This window comes from Terrapene carolina, unplaced genomic scaffold (genome assembly GCF_002925995.2).
Source record: "Terrapene carolina triunguis isolate 2854851 unplaced genomic scaffold, T_m_triunguis-2.0 Scaffold18, whole genome shotgun sequence".
In the NCBI taxonomy this organism is placed as follows: domain Eukaryota; kingdom Metazoa; phylum Chordata; order Testudines; family Emydidae; genus Terrapene; species Terrapene triunguis.
Genome location: NW_020664369.1, coordinates 1,112,060 through 1,133,251, shown reverse-complemented (window position 1 = coordinate 1,133,251; position 21,192 = coordinate 1,112,060). Strand labels below are relative to the sequence as shown.

Genomic DNA, 21,192 nt, shown 5'->3' with positions numbered 1-21,192 from the left:
CAGGGGCATAGAGGCTGCAGGGGCAGGGGGGCGCAGGGGCAGGGCAGGTGGGGGGCGCAGAGGCTGCAGGGGCGGGGGAGTGCAGGGGCTGCAGGGCGAGTGGGGAGCAGGGAAGCACTTAGCAACCCCCAACCAAGATCAGAGCGGGAGGGAGGAGGGGGAATGTGGGGTGCTCAGAGGAGGGGGCAGAGTTGGGGCAGGGACTTTGGGGAAAGGGTTGGAATGGGGGTGGGGAAGGGGCGGAGTTGGGCGGGGCCGGGGTGGGGCTGGGGGCGGGGAAGGGGCGGGGTTGGGGTGGGGCTGGGGGCAGGACCGGGGCCCCGTGGAGTGTCCTCTTTTTTAAATGTTTGAATATGGTAACCCTACTAAAGAGTGAGTTTATAAATTACAAACAAAAAAATAAAATCATCCTCACCAATGTGTTGCATCTCCAAAAATCTACAGGATAGACACATTTCTTAGGACAGAGGCTATCTCTGTTTTCATGTACTGTACACCACCACATACATATTTTATAATAGCAATTTACGGTGCACTTAAAACAGATTAAAATTAAACTTTTATAAATTAAAATCCATGGTCTTGAAAACATGCTGAAGCAGATGAGAAGCCAATTTGAAGCATGGAACACAAGTATAATATGCTTATGCCCAGCTGCTTCACTAAATCAGAAGAATTAACTGTTACCCACAGCATTAAGAAATACCAATTTAAAATTGAATTTTTATTATTAACTATACATCTGTTTATCCATGTTTAGAAATGCTGCTTTTTGTGAACTTTCCAAAAGTTTCATGCAGCGAAAATTAGGTTTCCTTTTTTTCACCCTTTGCTTCTTAGAGACAGAACCAACCACTGCCTCACTTTTATAACAACGGTGTCATACGTCATTCTCTAATATGAGTATTCCAAACCTAAATTAACAGAACAGCTAGATTATTTTTTAATAATGTTACCTTTTAGCTTCCAAAAACGCTGCTGATAATTAGCAAATTGTCAAATTAGTTACTAAGTAAACATTTTCATCCATTTATACTGGTGTTTTCTAACAGCGACTATATCTGGGCAGACATTTACAAGTCAGTACATAAATCCAGAGATGATTTTTCTTTTGTTTGCCTTATATCTAGAATTTTCAAACTTTTGAATCCTCCTCAGTTGTCCAGCAAGAATAATTATTAGGCCGAAAATGCTTGAGCAACCAAAACTACTTCGTAGGCCTCTGCCTCCAAAGCTGCTACCTGAACTGCCTATGCCAAGGGAGAACACCTATAAACGTAAGCAGTACTAATAACAGATAGTCTTCACAATGCATAGTTCCAAGATTTACATATTCTTTGCAGACAATATTGAAAGAATGTGTATTAATCAATTTAAGCATTCATTTAAACACTATATAGTTGCTATCATTATTCAGCAAATAATAAATCAAACCGGAATAATTCCTCAATGAGACTGCACTGTGACAACAAAGATTGGCGCTGGAGGTGTAATGCTGTGTGAATATGACTGGAAGATGATCGTTGCATGTGTTCACAACCCAAAGGAACGCCAGCACTTGATAAAATTTGAGATTGCTATCCTGGCTTTTGAATGAGAGTGTGGGATTAAGTATGAAGAAGACCCATACAGTCTCTTGTCCCACTGAACTGACTTCAAGATGCAGCTGTACAAAAAGTTTACTAACTACTTAACTTGCAGAATAGAGTATTGATTAATTAGCACCCCGTGCAGCAACATAAAGAGAACAAGAGAAGATCGCATCGGGGCCCTACCTTAGGCCTCAATTCAGGAAGGTACTAAGCACATGCTTACCTCCATTTCTATTAAGGAAAGTACTTAACTTAAAAGCATGTTCTTATGTCCCATTGACTTCAGTGAGACTTAAATTACCCACTTAAAATTAAGCGTGGGCTCAAATGCCCTTCCTGAATATGGGTGCTTCCCGGAATCAGGGCTTTAAATTGGTAGCCATTTTAAGATAAAGTTAAAGAGATAGTAGCTCAGACTCCTTTTTCTTTCAACTGCTTTTCACTGCTCAGGCAGTGCGGAACAGTCAGAAAGCTGCCCCTGAGTATTCCAATTTGTTGGGAAGTTGCCACATGCCAGGTGGCATAAAGCCAATGTAGCTGGCTCTATGCCACTTGCTTCAGGTATCCCATGACACAGACAATGGGGAGGGTTTAAAAGAACTGGAGCAGGCAGGACCAGAGCATGCTGTGTTTCAGCTGTCCTTTATGTAATGGGCTCTTGGGGGCATTAAATGGGGGTGCAAGTTAGAGCAGTTCCTAGGCTGCTCCAATTTGTGCTGAAGCTGGTTTGGCCCTATAGTCACCATTAGCATCAGGGTGGGGAATGGAAACTGCTCCAGTGCTGTTGTGGATTTAACTTAAAACACTTGCTGATGGTTTCATACATTCAACATATCATAAGTTCATACATTAACTGAAATGACCCAAAACTACAGTTAGTGCTGAGATAACTTGTTAAAAAATCTTTAATCTGTGACAAAATAAATGCTTGGTTTCACATGGTCTCCCCTCTAATCCCAGAACAAACCAATGTTATTAAAAATAAATTTATAATTAGAATTCAGGATATATAAGGCTCTTTCTTGCATGTATTGAAGTTAATGGCAAAACTCTGGGATCAGGAATAGAACACAAGTATCCATTATCAGACACCAGGCTATAACTAATTTCCCTAACGCCATGATGAAGGCTTATGTTATGATCCAACCAAGGCCTGTCACTATGAGGGTCAGTTACCAAATGACAAAGAAAAAGGTGTAGCAAGAGATAAAGAAGATGCTGAGAGAGATTAGAGAGGATGGAGTCAGGAACAAAGGTAAAGATACAGGGAGGTACAATTGTGATTCAGATTAAGGCCATTTGCAGATGGTCCCATCCCTCCTGGTGTACAGCTGCATAAGTAAGCACTTGCATATATACATGTAGGGTCATGTTGCCTTTGAAGACAATGGGGAGTTCTGCTTAAAAACTGATATAACTGATGATACAATACAGTTCAGAAATGTCTGTACATTTCGCATGCTATATGTGACCTAGAAGATGCAAAAATGCACTTCGCCATTTATTTAGCAATAGCTAGTAACTAGGGCTGTCAAGCGATTTAAAAAACTTAATTGCGATTAATCACACGATTAAAAAAATTAATCGTGATTAATCGCACTGTTAAACAATAATAGAATACCATTTACATATTTTTGGATGTTTTCTACATTTCCAAATATATTGATTTCAGTTACAACACAGAATACAAAGTTTACAGTGCTCACTTTATATTTATTTTTGATTACAAATATTTGCACTGTAAAAAACAAAAGAAATAGTATATTTCAACTCATCTAATACAAATACCGTAGTGCAATCTCTTTATCATGAAAGTTGAACTTACAAATGTAGACTTATGTACAAAAAATAATTTATTCAAAAATAAAACAATGTAAAACTTTAGAACCTACAAGTCCACTCAGTCCTACTTCAGCCAATCGCTCAGACAAACAAGTTTGGTTACAATTTGCAGGAGATAATGCTGCCCACATCATGTTTACAATGTCACCTGAAAGTGAGAACAGGCATTCGCATGGCACTGTTGTAGCCAGCATCGCAAGATATTTATGTGCCAGGCCCACTAAAGATTCATATGTCCCTCAATGCTTCAACCACCATTCCAGAGGACATGCTTCCATGCTAATGATGGGTTCTGCTCGATAACGATCCAAAGCAGAGCGGACTGACGCATGTTCATTTTCATCATCTGAGTCAGATGCCACCAGCAGAAGGTTGATTTTTTTTATTGGTGGTTCGGGTTCTGTAGTTTCCGCATCAGAGTATTGTTCTTTTAAGACATCTGAAAGCATTCTCCACACCTCATCCCTCTCAGATTTTGGAATGCACTTCAGATTCTTAAATCTTGGGTCGAGTGCTGTATCTATCTTTAGAAATCTCACATTGGTACCTTCTTTGCGTTTTGTCAAATCTGCTGTGAAAGTGTTCTTAAAACGAACATATGCTGGGTCATCATCCGAGACTGCTATAACATGAAATATATGGCAGAATGCAGGTAAAACAGAACAGGAGACATACAATTCTCCCCCAAGGAGTTCAGTCACAAATTTAATTGACACATTATTTTTTTAACAAGCGTCATCAGCATGGAAGCTTGTCCTCTGGAATGGTGGCTGAAGCATGAAGGGGCATATGAATGTTTAGCATATCTGGCCCGTAAATACCTTGCAACGCCGGCTACAAAAGTGCCATGAGAATGCGTGCCTGTTCTCACTTTCAGGTGACAATGTAAATAAGAAGCAGGCAGCAGTATCTCCCGTAAATGTAAACAAACTTGTTTGTCTTAGCAATTGGCTGAACAAGAAGTAGGACTAAGTGGACTTGTTGGCTCTACAGTTTTACAATGTTTGGTTTTGAGTACAGTTATGTAACAAAAAAAACATTTGTAAGTTACACTTTCACGATAAAGAGAGTGCACTTCAGTAGTTGTCTGAGGTGAATTGAAAAATACTATTTCTTTTGTTTATCATTTTTACAGTGCAAATATTTGTAATCAAAAATAATAAGATAAAGTGAGAACTGTACACTTTGTATTCTGTGTTGTAATAGAAATCAATATATTTGAAAATGTAGAAAAACATCCAAAATATTTAATACATTTCAATTGGTATTCTATTGTTTAACAATGTGATTAATCTTTTTAATCACAGCTAATTTTAATCGCGCGAGTTAACTGCGATTAATCGACAGCCCTACTAGTAACTAATAATTAAATACTAACTTTAAAGATAGAGTTAACAGCCAATAACAATTGATAGTAGGAATATTTTATGTAACTAATAGTTCAAAGAAAGAGCTGAAAACTCCACAGCTTGAGACTTTTTAAAAATTAGGTCCTGATCCTACAACTGAGTCTTGCAGAAGGGCTCTTACTCCTGAACAGTCCCATTGACTTCAGTCAAACTTGTGCTCCCACAAGAGTCTGCTGTGCAGATTCTGATATAGGATCAGTACTTTATACTGGACAATATGTTAAAATAAACTAGCACTGTAAAAGAACAATCCTGCCTTGGCAGGGACATGGAAAAGATATCCTACTAGGTCTTTTCTGTCTCTAACTGCTGCGATACTATGACCTATATGTAAAACTACTTAAATAGATAAAACTATTAAATCTGAACATAATCAATAAGTAAACTAAAGGAAAAAGTTCTGAAAACAATTTTTTCATAGTATTTGATATGCATAACTAATTTGAAATTTCTTAACATTAATATTATGATATTGTTTTATTAATATGGTGTCACTTGTAGTGTGTTTGTTATCATACTAATTCCGGTTATCATTTATTATTTCACTAATTGATAAAGAATACTCATAACATTATAATGGTATGGTAAAAAATAAGTAAGAAGGGAAATCTCAGTGAGTGAAGTAAGAAGCTGCAGTTCTTGTTCTCTTGATATTATTAAGTTCATTAGCGGATTAGTTAAAGTTGTTGGTGAAATTTTCCATCTATGTCCGTACAACACATTTCCAGTCTAGCACCACCCAAAATGTATCTAAATATTTCTGGCTCAATACCAGAGCTCTGCTCCACTGATTTAAAACTATTTAAAATGATAAACCTTTTATCCAGAGACAATGTTCTGTTGCAATGGCTTTTTTCTATTATAACATACGATTAGTGATGAATGCTGTTTAGAAAGTATAGATTTATACAGTACCCTGACAAGAATCAAAGTGCTGCACAATAAAGTACATTCAAGGATCACTTCACGCAACACAAAATGCAGCCATTACATTTGATGGATGTTTATAAAGTGGAGTGACCATTGATCAGAATCCAGCTTTTCAGTAATGGTAATATGATCACCTTGGAGAACACACTGGTTCTGTGTTTCATCAAGTATGAGACCAGTTCACTCCTTAAGAATAAGATGAACCTATTCCCAGGAAGGTGGGGCACTAATCCAGACAATACACAGGGAATCCTATGTGACTGCTCTTCTAGCTGGTGGCCTGGAAAAAAGGCTGCAGCTCCTCTGCAGCCCTTCTATGGAGATTTTTGGCACTGGACCCTATATTCACCATTTAAGTGTCTTCTCACAGGCTTATCATGCTGGTCTCATCTGCATCATCCTAGTTGAAGCCGGCACAGAGCCCACATCATGGTGTTTAGGGGATGTGGAAGCCCCCTGAATGGTTGCTTCTGCCTGAGCCTCCACTCCCCACAAGCATGGCTATCATGGGGCCTAGATGGTATAGAGAGCCTTATGTGGGTCCTTCATAATGGGATGGATGTTAGTCCAAGTGACCATTATTAGAAACTAAATATGTCAGTTTATGACTGGCTAATAGTTTGAAATTATTTGTTGGTAAATTAACAAATCAGCCATTTGGTAATTTAACCAGTGGACATTAATTTAATTTGCTTCTTCTTGTTCAAGGTGGTATATATTGTTCTTTGGAGCAACACACTTCATAAAGGATTAAATTGTGGCTCTCAGTCACAGCCCCATGGTAGGGTTCTGTGGAGGAACACTGCCCCAGAGAGAGCCCCTGCAAGCTTCTTGCAGCAAGGACTGCCTTTTTGTTATGTGTGTCCAGTGCCTCACACAGTGGGACCCTAATCTTTGATTCAGCACTCTCAGAACTATCACAATAATCAAGTTTTATGTGCAGTAGAACCTCAGTCAGTGGCGGATTAATAATTTTGCCGCCCCTAGGCCGGGAAATAATTGCGGCCCTGGCCCCGCCCCGACTCCGCCCTTTTCCCGCCCCCATTCCAACCCCCTCCCCAAAGTCCCCACCCCAAAGCCGCCCCCTCCCTTCCCCTATTGGATCCCTTCCCCAAATCCCCGCCCCCGGCCCCACCTCTTCCCCCAGCGCGTGGCGTTCCCCCTCCTCCCCCCTCCCTCCTTGCCCCGCGAAACAGCTGTTTCGCAGCACAAGCGCTGGGAGGGGAGAGAAACAGGACGCCGCGGCGCGCTTGCAGAGGAGGCAGAGGTGAGCTGGAGCAGGGGGACGGGGCGCGGAGGGAAGCTTCCGCCCCTGAAAATTTGCCGCCCTAGGCCTAGGCCTTGTCGGCCTAGGCAATAATACGGCGCCGAGCTCAGTAATTAGTTTTTCACTAATCTGTGTGGCTCATTGTAAGCATTCTAAATATAGATGTCTAACACTTACTCACATGTTTACAAAATTACTACAGATCATTCGGTGTTGTTTACTTTGTTTAAAATTAAATTATATCTGTCAAATAAATGTACAAAGTAAAACATTTTGTGATGCAGTAGGGTTGATTTTTTTAAATTATTATTTTTGTGTGTTTACTCAGTTTAGGGGAAATTCTCTCTGAAGCAACCAGTTCGAGCCATTAACAAAATTTCTTTGGAAAAGGTGTGAAATGTATGCCTAGTTATATATGTATCCTCACTTTTCTTTCTTTTGTGTTCTCCAGACAGGATTCCTGGAAAAGACCGACCTGGAGTGATAAGAAGCACAAATGAGGAAGACAGTAATATTTTTTCCAGTAGTTATTTCAGTGGTCAAACACAAGTCCAGCCCAAAGATGCACATCTCCTTCTTGACCAAAATTCTAGTGGTCAAACACAAGTCCATCCCAAAGATACACACGTCCTTCTTGATCAAAATCTAAAAAAGGAGTTGACTCTTACTGCTCCTTATTTTTGTACACCTGCTGGCTGCCCATCGCAGAAAGATGGTAGATCCTCTGACATGGAGGTTCTAGCTCCCCCCGAGGAGAGTGACTCTGTTTATTGGTCTTTACCAGACATTGCTGCTGCAGCAAGCACAACTGACAAGGATAGAATTACTCTTTCTGGCTATTATTCAAGCAGTCGAACATCAGTCCAACTCAAAGTCCAAAATCTTTTTCCTGATCAAATTCTTAAAAAAGATATTATTATAGCTCCAACTCCTAGTGGTCCCTCCAGCTTCCCATTACACAAACGTCGTAAATCCTTTCGCATGCAGCTTCTTGGTTTACCGAAGGATGAGCCTGCTTATTTTACTTTACCAGAGTTTACTTTTGGGAGCTTAGCTGCAGTGTCCTCTTCTCACCCATCACCTGTGATGGCAACCTTTAGCAAGCCAGTTGTTTCTCGCTGTAACTATCAAAAACTCAGTACCCAGTTGACCAATAAAGTGAGAAAGAGCATACAGACTGAAGTTAACACAACGGTATTGTCCAATAATGAGGAGTTCCCAGTAATTTCACAAAGAAAGCCTGAGAGACAGAGTATCATAGGTACTGTATTTTACATTGTCAAGTGTTCTAATTCACTTTTGTCTGTGCATGATTTTTACTGAAAGCATTTCCAAAATAGGCCTCCTTTACAGGAAAAAAACTTTGCCATTTGTCTGTTTGTGAGAATTTTACATCATCATTTAAGAACTAGAAAGTGCAAAATTGTAGCTAGTAATAACTAAACTAACTTTATTTTTAAAAACGTTAACAACAGGTAACAATTTATACTAAGAATATCTTAAAATACTTAATAATATAAGGAAAGTGTTTAAAGCACCGTTGCTTGAGACTTTGAAAACTGGCCCCTAATCCTGCAACGGGATCCATGAAAGATGGTCCTAACACCTGCACAGAGTCCTTCTAGGCCCAGTTCATTGTAGCCCTGCATCTTGTGTAGTCATTTAAATGAGTGTAAAATCCTAATATTCTGGTTTACTATCATTTTGCAATCATTTGTACTAGTGTAAGGCCCAGATTTTTAAAGGTATTTAGGTGTTGCTGAGTTCAGCGTTGCATTGCCTAATTGATATAGGAGCCTTAATCTTATTTTCAGAAGTGATTTAGGCACTGAAGAGCCTAAATCCCATTGCCAGTAAGTAGGATTTTGGCTCTTAAGTGAGAATAAGATTTAGGCTCCTGAGTACAGCAGCATCTAAATACCTTTAAGAATCTAGGTCTAAATGACTACATAAGGTGCAGGACAACAGTGAATTGGGCCCACTGGCTTCAGTAGGACTCTGATGGTATTTCTGGGCAAAGAATGGATTGGGCTTTCTAACCATAGTGGTTTTTGCTTATGTGCACAGGGTTGAACAGGTTGATAAATCAAGGCAACAATATGGGGTCATTCCTGCAAAGGCTTGTTGCCATGCAAGTAGTCTTTATTCATGTAGATGGCCCCATTGACTACACACGGGAGAGTAATGGTTTGCAGGATCAGGCCCCATGTTACCAGGGATCTTGGGTTGTTATGGCTTTCCTCCAAGTCTAAAGCACTAAGCAGAGATCTTTGATTAGGAGAAGATGAGTGTATCCCCCACAATCAACTTCCTTTGCTCCCAGGAGAGACAGGCACTAGAGAACCATATTTCTTCCAATTTTCTACCTCTAAGTAAATAATGTTTGATAAAATTATGGTACAGCAGGGCCTGTGCTACAGTTAAGATTGTGTTACAGCATAACTTTTAACCTTTTATATATATATATATATATATATATATATATATATATATATATATATATATAAAATATGTCATTGAATAGGCAAAAAATAGGCAAAAACCAAAACATAGAATATAAACTTTGAGCATTGTTTGAATTTTTCATGATGTTGTGATGCAAAATGAATTGATAGAGAATAATAATAAAATTACCCTTTCTTATGATTCCTTCTTCCACTGCCTCCCTGGATTGCCTCACTCTTCTTTGCATCCCTTTTGCAAAAACTCTGCAACTCTCTGGGACCTATCTTTTGTCCAGATTGTTAATCCTCACGTGCTGATTCCTAGAATATCAGTTATACATCGATATTGTTCATCTATATTTTATACCTCTTCAGCTGTAACAGAAAATGTGTGCCAAAGCAAACCCACTGAATTTTAATTCAACGATAAATAACATGCCAAGAGGTAGGGCTTACTGTGAAATCACTGGTGGCCTAAAAGCCAAGTTTATGGCATACACAATCCCAAGTTTAGCCACTGTGCTATGACCTTTTAGAGCAACTAACCTAGTTTTGGTTAGCCTATCTTTCACCACTGTAAACTGCACTCCTCTCCGAGAGCCAGGGATAGAATCAACTGGTGATTCCCACTCACCAATTTTATATTAACTACTAAATAGGTGGGTAACTCACTGTGAAAGTGTGTCTAGTCTCCTCTGATGCCTGGTCTAGAAAGGGGTGAGCAATTATTCCTGTAGCTAAATTAGTAGTGATTCACAAAGGGGAAGTAAGCAAGCCTTAACTGTCACTAAATGTAATTTCTGTTTGCTAATGAAAATGTAAGAATCTGACCTGATTCTAGGACTGGTCAGACAGTCCAGTTCTGTTATTTCTCTGTGCTAATTTACAGGCTTGGCCTTTTATGACCTGAAATATTGTAAACATTTTTAATGTATTTTTTCTGGAGAAGGGTGATGAGTAGAAAAAAGTTGAGTAGGCAATATTCACCCATTATTTTCTTAAAATATTTCTTAGAGAGACACTTATTTCAAGGGTTGCATGGAACGTTAAAATGAATACACACTATAACTAGATAGTTATGGCATTTTGTCGTTAAATTGATTGCACAATCTATAGTTCAGAACTGTCAATATTAATATATATCTCCACCCTCATCCTGAACAAATAGGCACTCAACTCCCACTGTAAATACAACACACCAGCCGACACATGTGCATATTTCAATTCTGTTATTTTTACATTAAAATTGCTTCCAAATTTGGGCCCATCACCAACCAGATAAATCACCCATTTATATAACATTTCCTGAATGTTACATAAAAACATAGTTTGCAGCCACCATTTGCAATCTTGCCCTCTATCTCTTTTACACACCCCAGTACAAAACTATGTATAGAATTATGTAAAATGGAACATGAAACCACACCAACTCTATATTTAATCATATGAACACAACCATTAATGTGGTTGTGGTGTTGAGGCTGCACATTGGTTGTTCAAAATGGGTGGAGATAAGTGAATTGTGGTTGGTGGAAGGGAGGGAGCTGAGGTTGAGAAAGGGAACTGATGAGTGGAGTGCAGATGGGCTGTTGATGACATAGATGCATATTTCCTTTCTTCTTATGGTTTGCATTGGCTGGAAATACAGTGCATCAATCTTAACTCTAAGATAAGCCTACAGTGAATTTTAGTGGGAATATAGGCAGGGCCGGCTCCAGGCATCAGCTTGCCAAGCAGGTGCTTGGGGCAGCCACTCCAGAGAGGGACGGCACGTCCAGCTATTCGGCGGCAATTCAGCGGACGGTCCCTCACTCCTGCTCGGAGTTAAGGACCTTCCGCCGAATTGCCGCCGCTGATCGCGATCGCAGCTTTTTTTTTTTTTTTTTGTGCCGCTTGGGGCGGCAAAAACCCTGGAGCCGGCCCTGAATATAGGTATAGGGTTTTTTTTAAATGACTGCTAGGAATACTAGCGAAATAGTGCATCAGGAATTGCAGATAGCTGTCCTATGAGACATGCAAGCTTCTCTATGATAAGAAATTCCGTTCCCTGGTGGTCATTTACACTATGTCCCTTTATGCTGCTCTGGTAATGTAAAGGGGCCTTAAAAGTAAACACTGACTTGCTGGTCCGTTTATGCTGCCAGAGCTGTGTAAATGGTGCTTTGTGTAAATGAGAAATGGGGTAGTCTGACTAAGTTAATACATTTCTCACATACCTCTTCTACCACCACTCCCAACTTTTTTCAGAAATGGCTTTGGAGGAGAAAATGAGAAAATCTAACTCATTGGAACAGATTTTAGAAGAAGGTGACGAAGGAAAAGGATCTTTTATGGACAATATAAAGCTGTACACTCATGGACAGAGCAAAAAAGAGTCTTATTCAGGTAGGGGCAAAATATATACATTACGTGTATGAAATAAACTATGTACAGCACTGTAGTGGCAGTTTTGTAATGGCAATATAAAAGATGAAGAGCAGTCCTACTATCAACTCCCAATACTGCATGCCATTTTTAAGGGGAGAATGAAATGGACATTATAATAATAAATAATAGAAATGTACAATTACAATAAAACCAAGACAGGAAGGAAATTCAGAGACAAAGCTTTTCACTCTGTTGGACTTTTGGATTGTAAGGTCTTAAACTACTGAGTGAGGAATCCATTTGGGCTGTTAACAGTAAGAGTGGTAGAAAGCTTTTGTAACCAAACCTGAAATTCATCCCAAGCTTGTGCCATGGTTTGAGCTTCCCAGAATTAAAACCCTCAGAATCAATTGCCACTTCTGAAAATGTAGGCTTTAATGGTTTATCTAAACAGAATCAAAATCTTCAATCTCTTTAACATCATCTGTTGTGGGTTGAAGCTACAGATGGACCTGAACAAAATGCTCCCAAACTTTAGGAAAGTTCTGCTCCAAATCCAAAGTCACTGCTCAGGCCCTTTTATCAATAGCTGAAACCCATTCTGCTGCTCACCCTTCAAAAAAAAAAGAAGTTGAATAAATTTGAATGCTTTAAAAGGGTCAAATTCTGGAGTCTTTACCCAGGCATTGCTAAGATACTGATTTGTATCAGGGAATTTTGCCTGAGTAAGGCCTGACAGTGCATGGAAGGATTTGGCTATAAATTTGGGATCTACATAATGAAGCTTTAATTCTTTATTTCCTAATCTCGATGTTTATTTCCGTATTTGACTACATATATTTTTTACTCGCAGAACCTGATCGTACCCTTGATGATGATACTATAAAGGGTATCCAGGGATTTGGGTACCAGAATTTGTTAAATGAGCAGGATGAACAAGAACAACTGATGGCCAGGGCCAGAATGGCAGTTTTATATTGCATAATGCATAGCAGAACTGAACTTAATCTTAAGGTATACCTTTTAAAAATTACAACTGCATCCACTCTCCATATCGCTATCCTTAATGGTCAACTGCTGCTTTAATTAGAAACACTGTTTCTCTGGGATTCATAACTTGGCTTTCTTAACTTAATCCACCTAGAAACCTGGTATTAAAATTCTCAGTATATGGCCACTTTTTAAAAATTAAAAATGGCTAAAATCATTTAAGATTTGTTTAGTAATTTTAGAGCAGTCTTAAGCTTGGTTGTTCTAGATGCGCCTTTTTAATTCTCTTGCCTCACCTTGGTCTCCCTCTGTATTATCTATTTCCTCCCCCTTTTCACCCTCACTCTTCTTCCGTTATGTTGTGTGTCTCTCCCCATTTTCACATAAATCACCTCATGATTTATGTGACATCTACTGGCTCCCAGCACCTCCTGCAGTAGTGGACTGAACACATTGCTGCTTCTTCTCCTCCTGTAGTGCCATCAGATTGCTTCAGCACCATGCAAGTAGGAGTGGCAAGATCCTGAAGGTGGGAAAAGGTGCCCAACCCTCTTTCTAGAAGGCCAGAGACATCACAGTCTAAAGTTTCTAGAATCTTGCCTGGCATCAATTCGGCCCTGTTATGTACTTACTGTTTTTAATTATTTCTGTTTTCATGTAATGTATGGATCTGTTGAGTCAAAGCATTGACAATTGATCTGTCAGTATAATAATGCTTAATATTTATTCAACTATTTATTATTGCTCCCAGTTTGTATTCAATCTGTAGTATCTGCTAGGTAGGTATGGTTTACTATGTAACTTTCATAGAAATGACTCATGAATTCTAGCTTACAAGGAAATAGTTACTGCACATAAATAGATGTAAGGTTGTAGAGAAAAGTATATTAATGTATTGAGATTATAATATATGATGTAATTAAATACTGTATCAAACTATTTATACCAAGGGTGTAGACAAAGATTATGCATGCAACCGTATCTTAATTTCCTGATTTGAGTCAAAATCATTAATTCATATTTTTTTACCATAGATTTTTGTATGGGGTTCCCTAGCTTTGAAAGAAAGGACTTTTAAAAAATGAAAAGAAGAAGCTTCACTTTCTAGGACTCTGGAGCTCTGAGTTGCAAACATCATGTGTACATCCCAGAACCTATTTAGCTAGACAGCCCCAGAGTACTCATTCCATGCACCTTAGGAAGATCACAGGAAAGAGCCCAGTATATTTTGTACAAAGAGGGCATAATAAGAGATAAAAGTAGGAACTAGGCCATGCAGAGCATAGAAAGTGGGAACAAGTAGCTTACATTTGATGCAAGAGGGAAGTCGGAGCTGAGAGGCAAGGCAGACAGAGTTTTGAGTTGCCAATGTGGCCCTCAGCTAGGCAAATCTTTTGATGCTCCTTGCATAGTGATTTGATACTGTCTCATAGGACCTTTTTATAAACAAACTAGGGAAATACAACCTAGACGGAGCTGTTATAAGGTAGGTGCATAACTGGTTGGAAAACCATTCCTAGAGAGTAGTTATTAGTGGATCACAGTCAAGCTGGAAGGGCATATCCAGTGGGGACTCACAGGGATTGGTACTGGGTCTGGCTCTGTTCAGCATCTTCATCAGTGATTTAGAAAGTGTCATAAAGAGTATACTTATAAAGTTTGAAGACGATACCAAACTGGGAGGGGTTGGTTGCAAGTGCATTGGAAGATAGGATTAAAATTCAAAATGATCTGGACAAACTGGAGAAATGGCCTGAAGTAAATAGGGTGAAATTCAATGAGGACAAATGCAAAGTACTCCACTTACGATGGAACAATCAGTTGTACACACACAAAATGGGAAATGACTGCATAGAAAGGAGAACTGTGGAAAGGGATCTGGGGTTTATAGTCACAAGCTAAATATGAGTCAACAGTGTAAAACTGTTGCAAAAAAGCAAACATAATTCTGGGATATATTAGCAGGAATATTGTAAGCAAGACACGCTGATAAGGCATCAGCTGGAGTATTGTGTCCAGTTCTGGGCACCACATTTCAGGAGAGATGTGGACAAATTAGAGGAAGTGCAGAGGAGAGCAACAAAAATGAGTAAAGTTCTAGAAAAATGATCTATGAAGAAAGATTCAAAAAAATGGGGTTTGTTTAGTCTGGAGAAGAGAAGGCTGAGAGGGGACATGATAACAGTTTTCAAGTACATAAAAGGTTACTAGAAGGAGGAGGTAGAAAAATTGTTCTTGTTAACCTCTCAGGATAGGACAAGAAGCAATGGGCTTAAATTGCAGTAAGGGAGGTTTAGGTTGGATATTAGGAAAAACTTCCTAACTGTCAGGATAGTTAAACACTGGAATAAATTGCCTAGGGAGGTTGTGGAATCTCCGTCATTGAAAGATTTTAAGAACAGGTTAGACAAACACCTGTCAGGAATAGTCTAGTCCTGCCTTGAGTACAGGAAATTGGACTAGATAACCTAAAGTCCCTTCCAGTCCTACACTTCTATGATTCTATGTATCTATCAATGGAGTCATGTTGCTGATTTGTCTATTTTTTTAATGATAAATCTTTTAAATTAAGTCCTGGTGGAGCCTGTTCTTAGCTCGTTTTTTTCCCTCTTCATAAAAAAAGTTGATTTTTATTTAGTTACTATATCTTTTCTACTGCTTATGTCTTCTAGGCCTATTTCCTGACTCTCCTTCCAGACCTTACACCTTTAGTCGACACTTTGGTGTATCTTAACCTGTCATTCAATGACTTACACTTCTTTCCCAGGGAGGTATGTACCAGTTATTTTCCTTATTGTTATTAAGAGTAAAACTGTGAGACAGCCTGAATTTTTACAGTTTAATATTAAACTAAACATAAAAAAATGTAACTTTCAAACAACAATGATTTAATAAGAGATGCAAATTGCATAGCTCAGATATTGGAAAAACATCATTCCTTTACTTTTCTGGTTATTTATGGGATAGTAAGAATCAATGTGAGCCTGGAAAGATTCCAACAAGATTTAGAAATATCTCTGCATCTGTGTCTGAAGATCTCATCTCACTTGCTTTATACTAGTGTCACTCAGTTGACTTCAATGGGAAGTTATTCCTGATTTAAACTTATCCTCATTTATAGAGCACCAATCTATGGGTTGATACTAATATTACACACAAAAAATACTCTGAAAGAACCTTAATCCAGTTGCAAAGTCAAGCACTCAAAAGTTAGGAAATTCCAGAATTAAAGTTGCCTGTGCAATCTTAATTCAACTCCCTTGTGCATATGTTATGGTCCAGTCCTCAATTACATGATCACATACTACTTTTCCCACAGAATCCATGCCTCGTTCAGTGCACAGGATGGACAGTACTCAACTAATAAGCAGCTAGTCAATATTTTTTTCTCCTCATTGTTCAGTGTGTGGCTGTAGGCTTTACTTACTGCACATTATTCAAATCCTACTCTGAAGTCAGAAGTATTAAATTTCTCAGGGGCTTTGTACAACGCTCAGAACTATAGCATCTGAGTGTTTCACAAGCATTGGTGACTTGATTTTTCACCACACTTCTGTGAGATGAGTGGGTATTTATTATCCCTCTTCTGCAGATGGAGAGCTGAGGCACAAAGAGATTAAAGTCAAAACTATCCACTAATTTGGGGAGCCCAGTTTGTGATCCTGGAACCTGATTTTTCAGAGTACTTACCATTATATAACACAGTATACGTATGTTTAGGGCCCTATCAAATTCACGGTCCATTTTGGTCAATTTCATGGTCATAGGATTTTAAAAATCGTAAATTTCATGATTTCAGCTATTTAAATCAGAAATGTCATGGTGTTGTTATTGTAGGAGAAGAAGGAGTTGTGGGGAGGTCACAAGGTTATTGTAGGAGGGGTTGCGGTACTGCTACCCTTACTTCTGCGCTGCTGCTGGCGGTGGTGTTGTCTTCAGAGCTGGGCAGCTGGAGAGCAGTGGATGCTGGTTGGGACCCCATCTCTGAAGGCAGAGCTGCCTCCAGCAGCAGCATAGAAGTAAGGATGGCATGGCATGGTATTGCCACCTTTACTTCTGCGCTGCTGCCTGCACAGCTGGGCCCTCAGTCAGCAGCCGCCACTCTCCAGCTGCCCAGCTCTGAAAGCAGCAGCGCAGAAGTAAGGGTGGCATGGTATGGTTTTGCCACCCTTACTTCTGTGCTGCTGCTGGCGGGGAGCTACCTTCCTGTCCCCATATCTACTCTGGCGACACCATCAGAGGACCCAACCACATCAGCCACACCATCAAGGGCTCATTCACCTGCACATCCACTAATGTTATATATGCCATCATGTGCCAGCAATGCCCCTCTGCCATGTACATTGGCCAAACCGGACAGTCCCTCCGCAAAAGAATAAATGGAGACAAATCGGACATCAGGAATGGTAACATACATAAGCCAGTAAGTGAACACTTCAATCTCCCTGGTCATTCTATTACAGATTTAAAAGTCACTATCATTAAACAAAAAAACTTCAGAACAGACTTCAAAGAGAAACAGCAGAACTAAAATTCATCTGCAAATTTAACACCATTCATCTGGGCTTGAATAGGGACTGGGAGTGGCTGGATCATTACAGAAGCAGCTTTTCCTCTCCTGGAATTGACACCTCCTCATCTATTATTGGGAGTGGACTACATCCACCCTGATTGAATTGGCCCTGTCAACACAGGTTCTCCACTTGCGAAGTAACTCCCTGCTCTCCATTTGTCAGTATATAATGCCTGCATCTGTAACTTTCACTCTATTCACCTGAAGAAGTGAGGTTTTTACCCACGAAAGCTTATGCCCAAATAAATCTGTTAGTCTTTAAGGTGCCACCAGACTCCTTGTTGTTTTTGTAGATACAGACTAACATGGCTACCCCCTGATACTTCAGAAATGGACGCCTGGCCAACAGCCGCCACTTTCTGGTCACCCAGCTCTGAAGGCAGCACAAAAGTAAGGGTGGTAATACCGTGACACCCCCTATAACTCCCTTTTGGGTCAGGACCCCCAGTATGTTAAACGCTGGTCTCCCTCCTACCCCCTGGTGAAATCAGTATAGTGTAGGGTAAAAGCATACAAAAGACCAGATTTCACCGGGGGGGGGGGGGGCGCGGGGGAGTCCAGATTTCATGCTCTGTGATGCGTTTTTCATGGCCATGAATTTGGTAGGGCCCTATGTATGTTCAAAGCACAGCTTCCATTGACTTCAGTTGCAGCTGTGAGTGCTCAGCACTTCTGCACATAAAGCCCCAGGGTCTCACTCTGGGCACCCATAAAATGAGGAACACACAATTAGTGACCACCTGGTAAAAGTTTGGTTTAAGTGATTTGCCCAGTATCACATAGGAACTCTATCGCAGAGGTAGGAGTAGAATCAAATTCTCCAGGGCAGCATTCAGTTTCCTTAACCACTTCCACTCTACTCTGTGCTGATAAGGCCTCAGCTGGAGTATTGTGTCCAGTTCTGGGTGCCATGTTTCAGGAAAGATGTGGACAAATTGGAGAAAGTCCAGAGAAGAACAACAATAATGATTAAAGTTCTAAAAAATATGACCTATGAGGAAAGATTGAAAAATGGGGTTTGTTTAGTCTGGAGAAAAGAAGACTGAGTGGGGGCATGATAACCATTTTCAAGTACATAAAATATGGTTATAAGGAGGAGGGAGAAAAATTGTTCTTGTTAACCTCTCAGGATAGGCTTAAATTGCAGAAAGGGAGATTTAGTTTGGACATTAGGAAAAGCTTTCTAATTGTCAGGGTAATTAAGCACTGAACAAATTGCTTAGGGAGGTTGTGGATTCTCCATCATTGGAGGTTTTAAGAACAGGTTGTACAAACACCTGTCAGGAATGGTCTAGTTATTACGTAGTCCTTCCCTGAGTGCAGGGGATTGGATTGGATGACCTCTCGAGGTCCCTTCCCATCCTACACGGCTATGATTCTATGAGACAATCATTCCTCTTCCTACAATCCCCTGTCTCATTCACCACACACCTTCCAACTGCAATAAATGAAGCAGGGTGCCTGCAGACAACAGCCTCCTGTATTACACAACCTGTAATTAGACTGTATCATAATACATACATATAAAGGCCAAATTAAGGTTGCCCTGGCAACCTTAATTTTGGCATTTCCAAATTTTGAATGTTTGACTTTGCAAGCCTAATAATGTTTGCTTAACATAGTTTTTGTGTAATTTCCTAGGTTTTTGAAAAAGCGAACTGAAAAACATTGTACTGAGGCCCACATGGGTCATGAGCAGGGTTGGAATCTTTGGATCCATCACAAAGATCTCTGCCATTTGAACTAACAGAGTAACTGATAGATGATAACATACTACTGCTGTGGAGCAGTACTCGAGGGGGCCAGCACACTTTGCCACTGGGTTACACCAATACTTATTCACAGGAGAGGAATGGTGAGACTCTGGAGTATTTGTTTCTATTCCAGACTGGTCTGTCCCTTTCCCCCAAGCGTGATCTGTAGTACCTTATCTCTCCCACTGGTCCTTGTCCCAGTCCTGCCTCTTCCCCACCCCTGGCTTCTCATCTTAGTCTCATTCTCCTTATCTAGCCACTCCCAGTCTCTACTTCTCAGGCTTTTCATCTAGTCTCAGAATCCTTGTCCAGCAAGCCCTACCTCACCCCTCAGGGCTCCCTGTTCTAGTCTCCTTGCCCAGATATTTCCAGTCCACCCCAGATCTTCATCTAAGCTGTCTCTCTCCCCCAGACTGGCCTCCAGTCTCGTCTCATCATCCACATTCCCCATCCCCCCTGGCTCTCAGTCCAGTTCCAATTTCTCTCCCCAGGCTCCTTGTCCAGTCTCAGTGTTGTTATTCACCCCCCCCACACACACACACACAGCAGGTTCTTATCTTAGTCTCTTTACCTAGTCAGTCCCGCATTCCCCACAGCTCCTCATGCAATCTCTGTCTCTCCCATCTCCCACCTACTGAGCTTAAACTCAAAAAGGAAGCTTTACAGGAAGTGGAAATTTGGACAGATGACTAGGGAGAAGTATAAAAATATTGCTAGAGCATGCAGGTGTGTAATCAGGAAGGCCAAGGCACAATTGGAGTTGCAGCTAGCAAGGGATGTGAAGGGTAACAAGAAGGGTTTCTACAGATATGTTAGCAACAAGAAGAAGGTCAGAGATAGTTTGGGACGCTTACTGAATCGGGGAGGCAACATAGTGACAGATGATGTGGGAAAAGCTGAAATACTCAATGCTTTTCCCCCCTCAGTCTCCACAGGCAAGGGCAGCTCCCAGACTGCTGCACTGGGCAACACAGCATGGGGAGTAGGTGAGCAGCCCTTAGTGGTGAAAGAACAGGTTAAGGACTATTTAGAAAAGCTGGACATGCACAAGTCCATGGGTCGAGAGCTAATGCATCCAAGGGTGCTGAGGGAGTTGGCTGATGTGATTGCAGAGCCTTTGGCCATTATCTTTGAAAATTCGTGGCGATCGGGGGAGGTCCCGGATGATTGGAAAAAGGCAAATATAGTGCCTATATTTTAAAAAGGAAAAAAAGAGAACCCGGGGAACTACAGACCAGTCAGCTTCAATTCAGTCCCCGGCAAAATCATGGAGCAGGTCCTCAAGGAATCCATTTTGAAGCACTTGGAGGAGAGGAAGGTGATCAGGAACAGTTAACATGGATTCACCAAGGGCAAGTCATGCCTGACCAACCTGATTGCCCTCTATGATGAGATAACTGGCTCTGTGGATATGGGAAAAGCAGTGGATGTGATATATCTTGACTTTAGCAAAGCTTTTGATATGGTCTCCCACAGTATTCTTGCCAGCAAGTTAAAAAAGTATGGGCTGGCTGAATGGACTATAAGGTGGATAGAAAGCTGGCTAGATCATCGGGCTCAACAGATAGTGATCAATGGCTCAATGTCTAGTTGGCAGCTGGTTTCAAGTGGAGTGCCCCAAGGGTCGGTCCTGGGGCCAGTTTTGTTCAATATCTTCATTAATGATCTGGAGGATGGCGTGGACTGCACTCTCAGCAAGTTTGCAGATGACACTACACTGGGAGGAGTGGTAGATACACTGGAGGGTAGGGATAGGATACAGAGGGACCTAGTCAAATTAGAGGATTGGGCCAAAAGAAACCTGATGAGGTTCAACAAGGACAAGTGCAGAGTCCTGCACTTAGGATGGAAGAATCCTATTCACTGTTACAGACTAGGGACTGAATGGCTAGGCAGCAGTTCTGCAGAAAAGGACCTAGGAGTTACAGTGGACGAGAAGCTGGATATGAGTCAACAGTGTGCCCTTGTTGCCAAGAAGGCTAACGGCATTTTGGGCTATATAAGTAGGGGCATTGCCAGCAGAT

The 21,192-nt window shown here is 40.6% G+C and overlaps 1 protein-coding gene across 1 annotated transcript in view; it reads left to right on the top strand.

The window, feature by feature from the left end:
* The first annotated feature begins 1,189 nt into the window (after window positions 1-1,189).
* Window positions 1,190-21,192, top strand: part of LOC112111205 (leucine-rich repeat-containing protein 63) — a 47,426-nt gene continuing 27,423 nt past the window's right edge. The window contains 7 exon segments of the mRNA XM_026651396.1: window positions 1,190-1,277; window positions 7,492-7,608; window positions 7,666-8,301; window positions 11,732-11,869; window positions 12,705-12,865; window positions 15,514-15,622; window positions 16,037-16,072. Coding sequence (XP_026507181.1) covers window positions 1,190-1,277; window positions 7,492-7,608; window positions 7,666-8,301; window positions 11,732-11,869; window positions 12,705-12,865; window positions 15,514-15,622; window positions 16,037-16,072 — 1,285 coding nt within the window.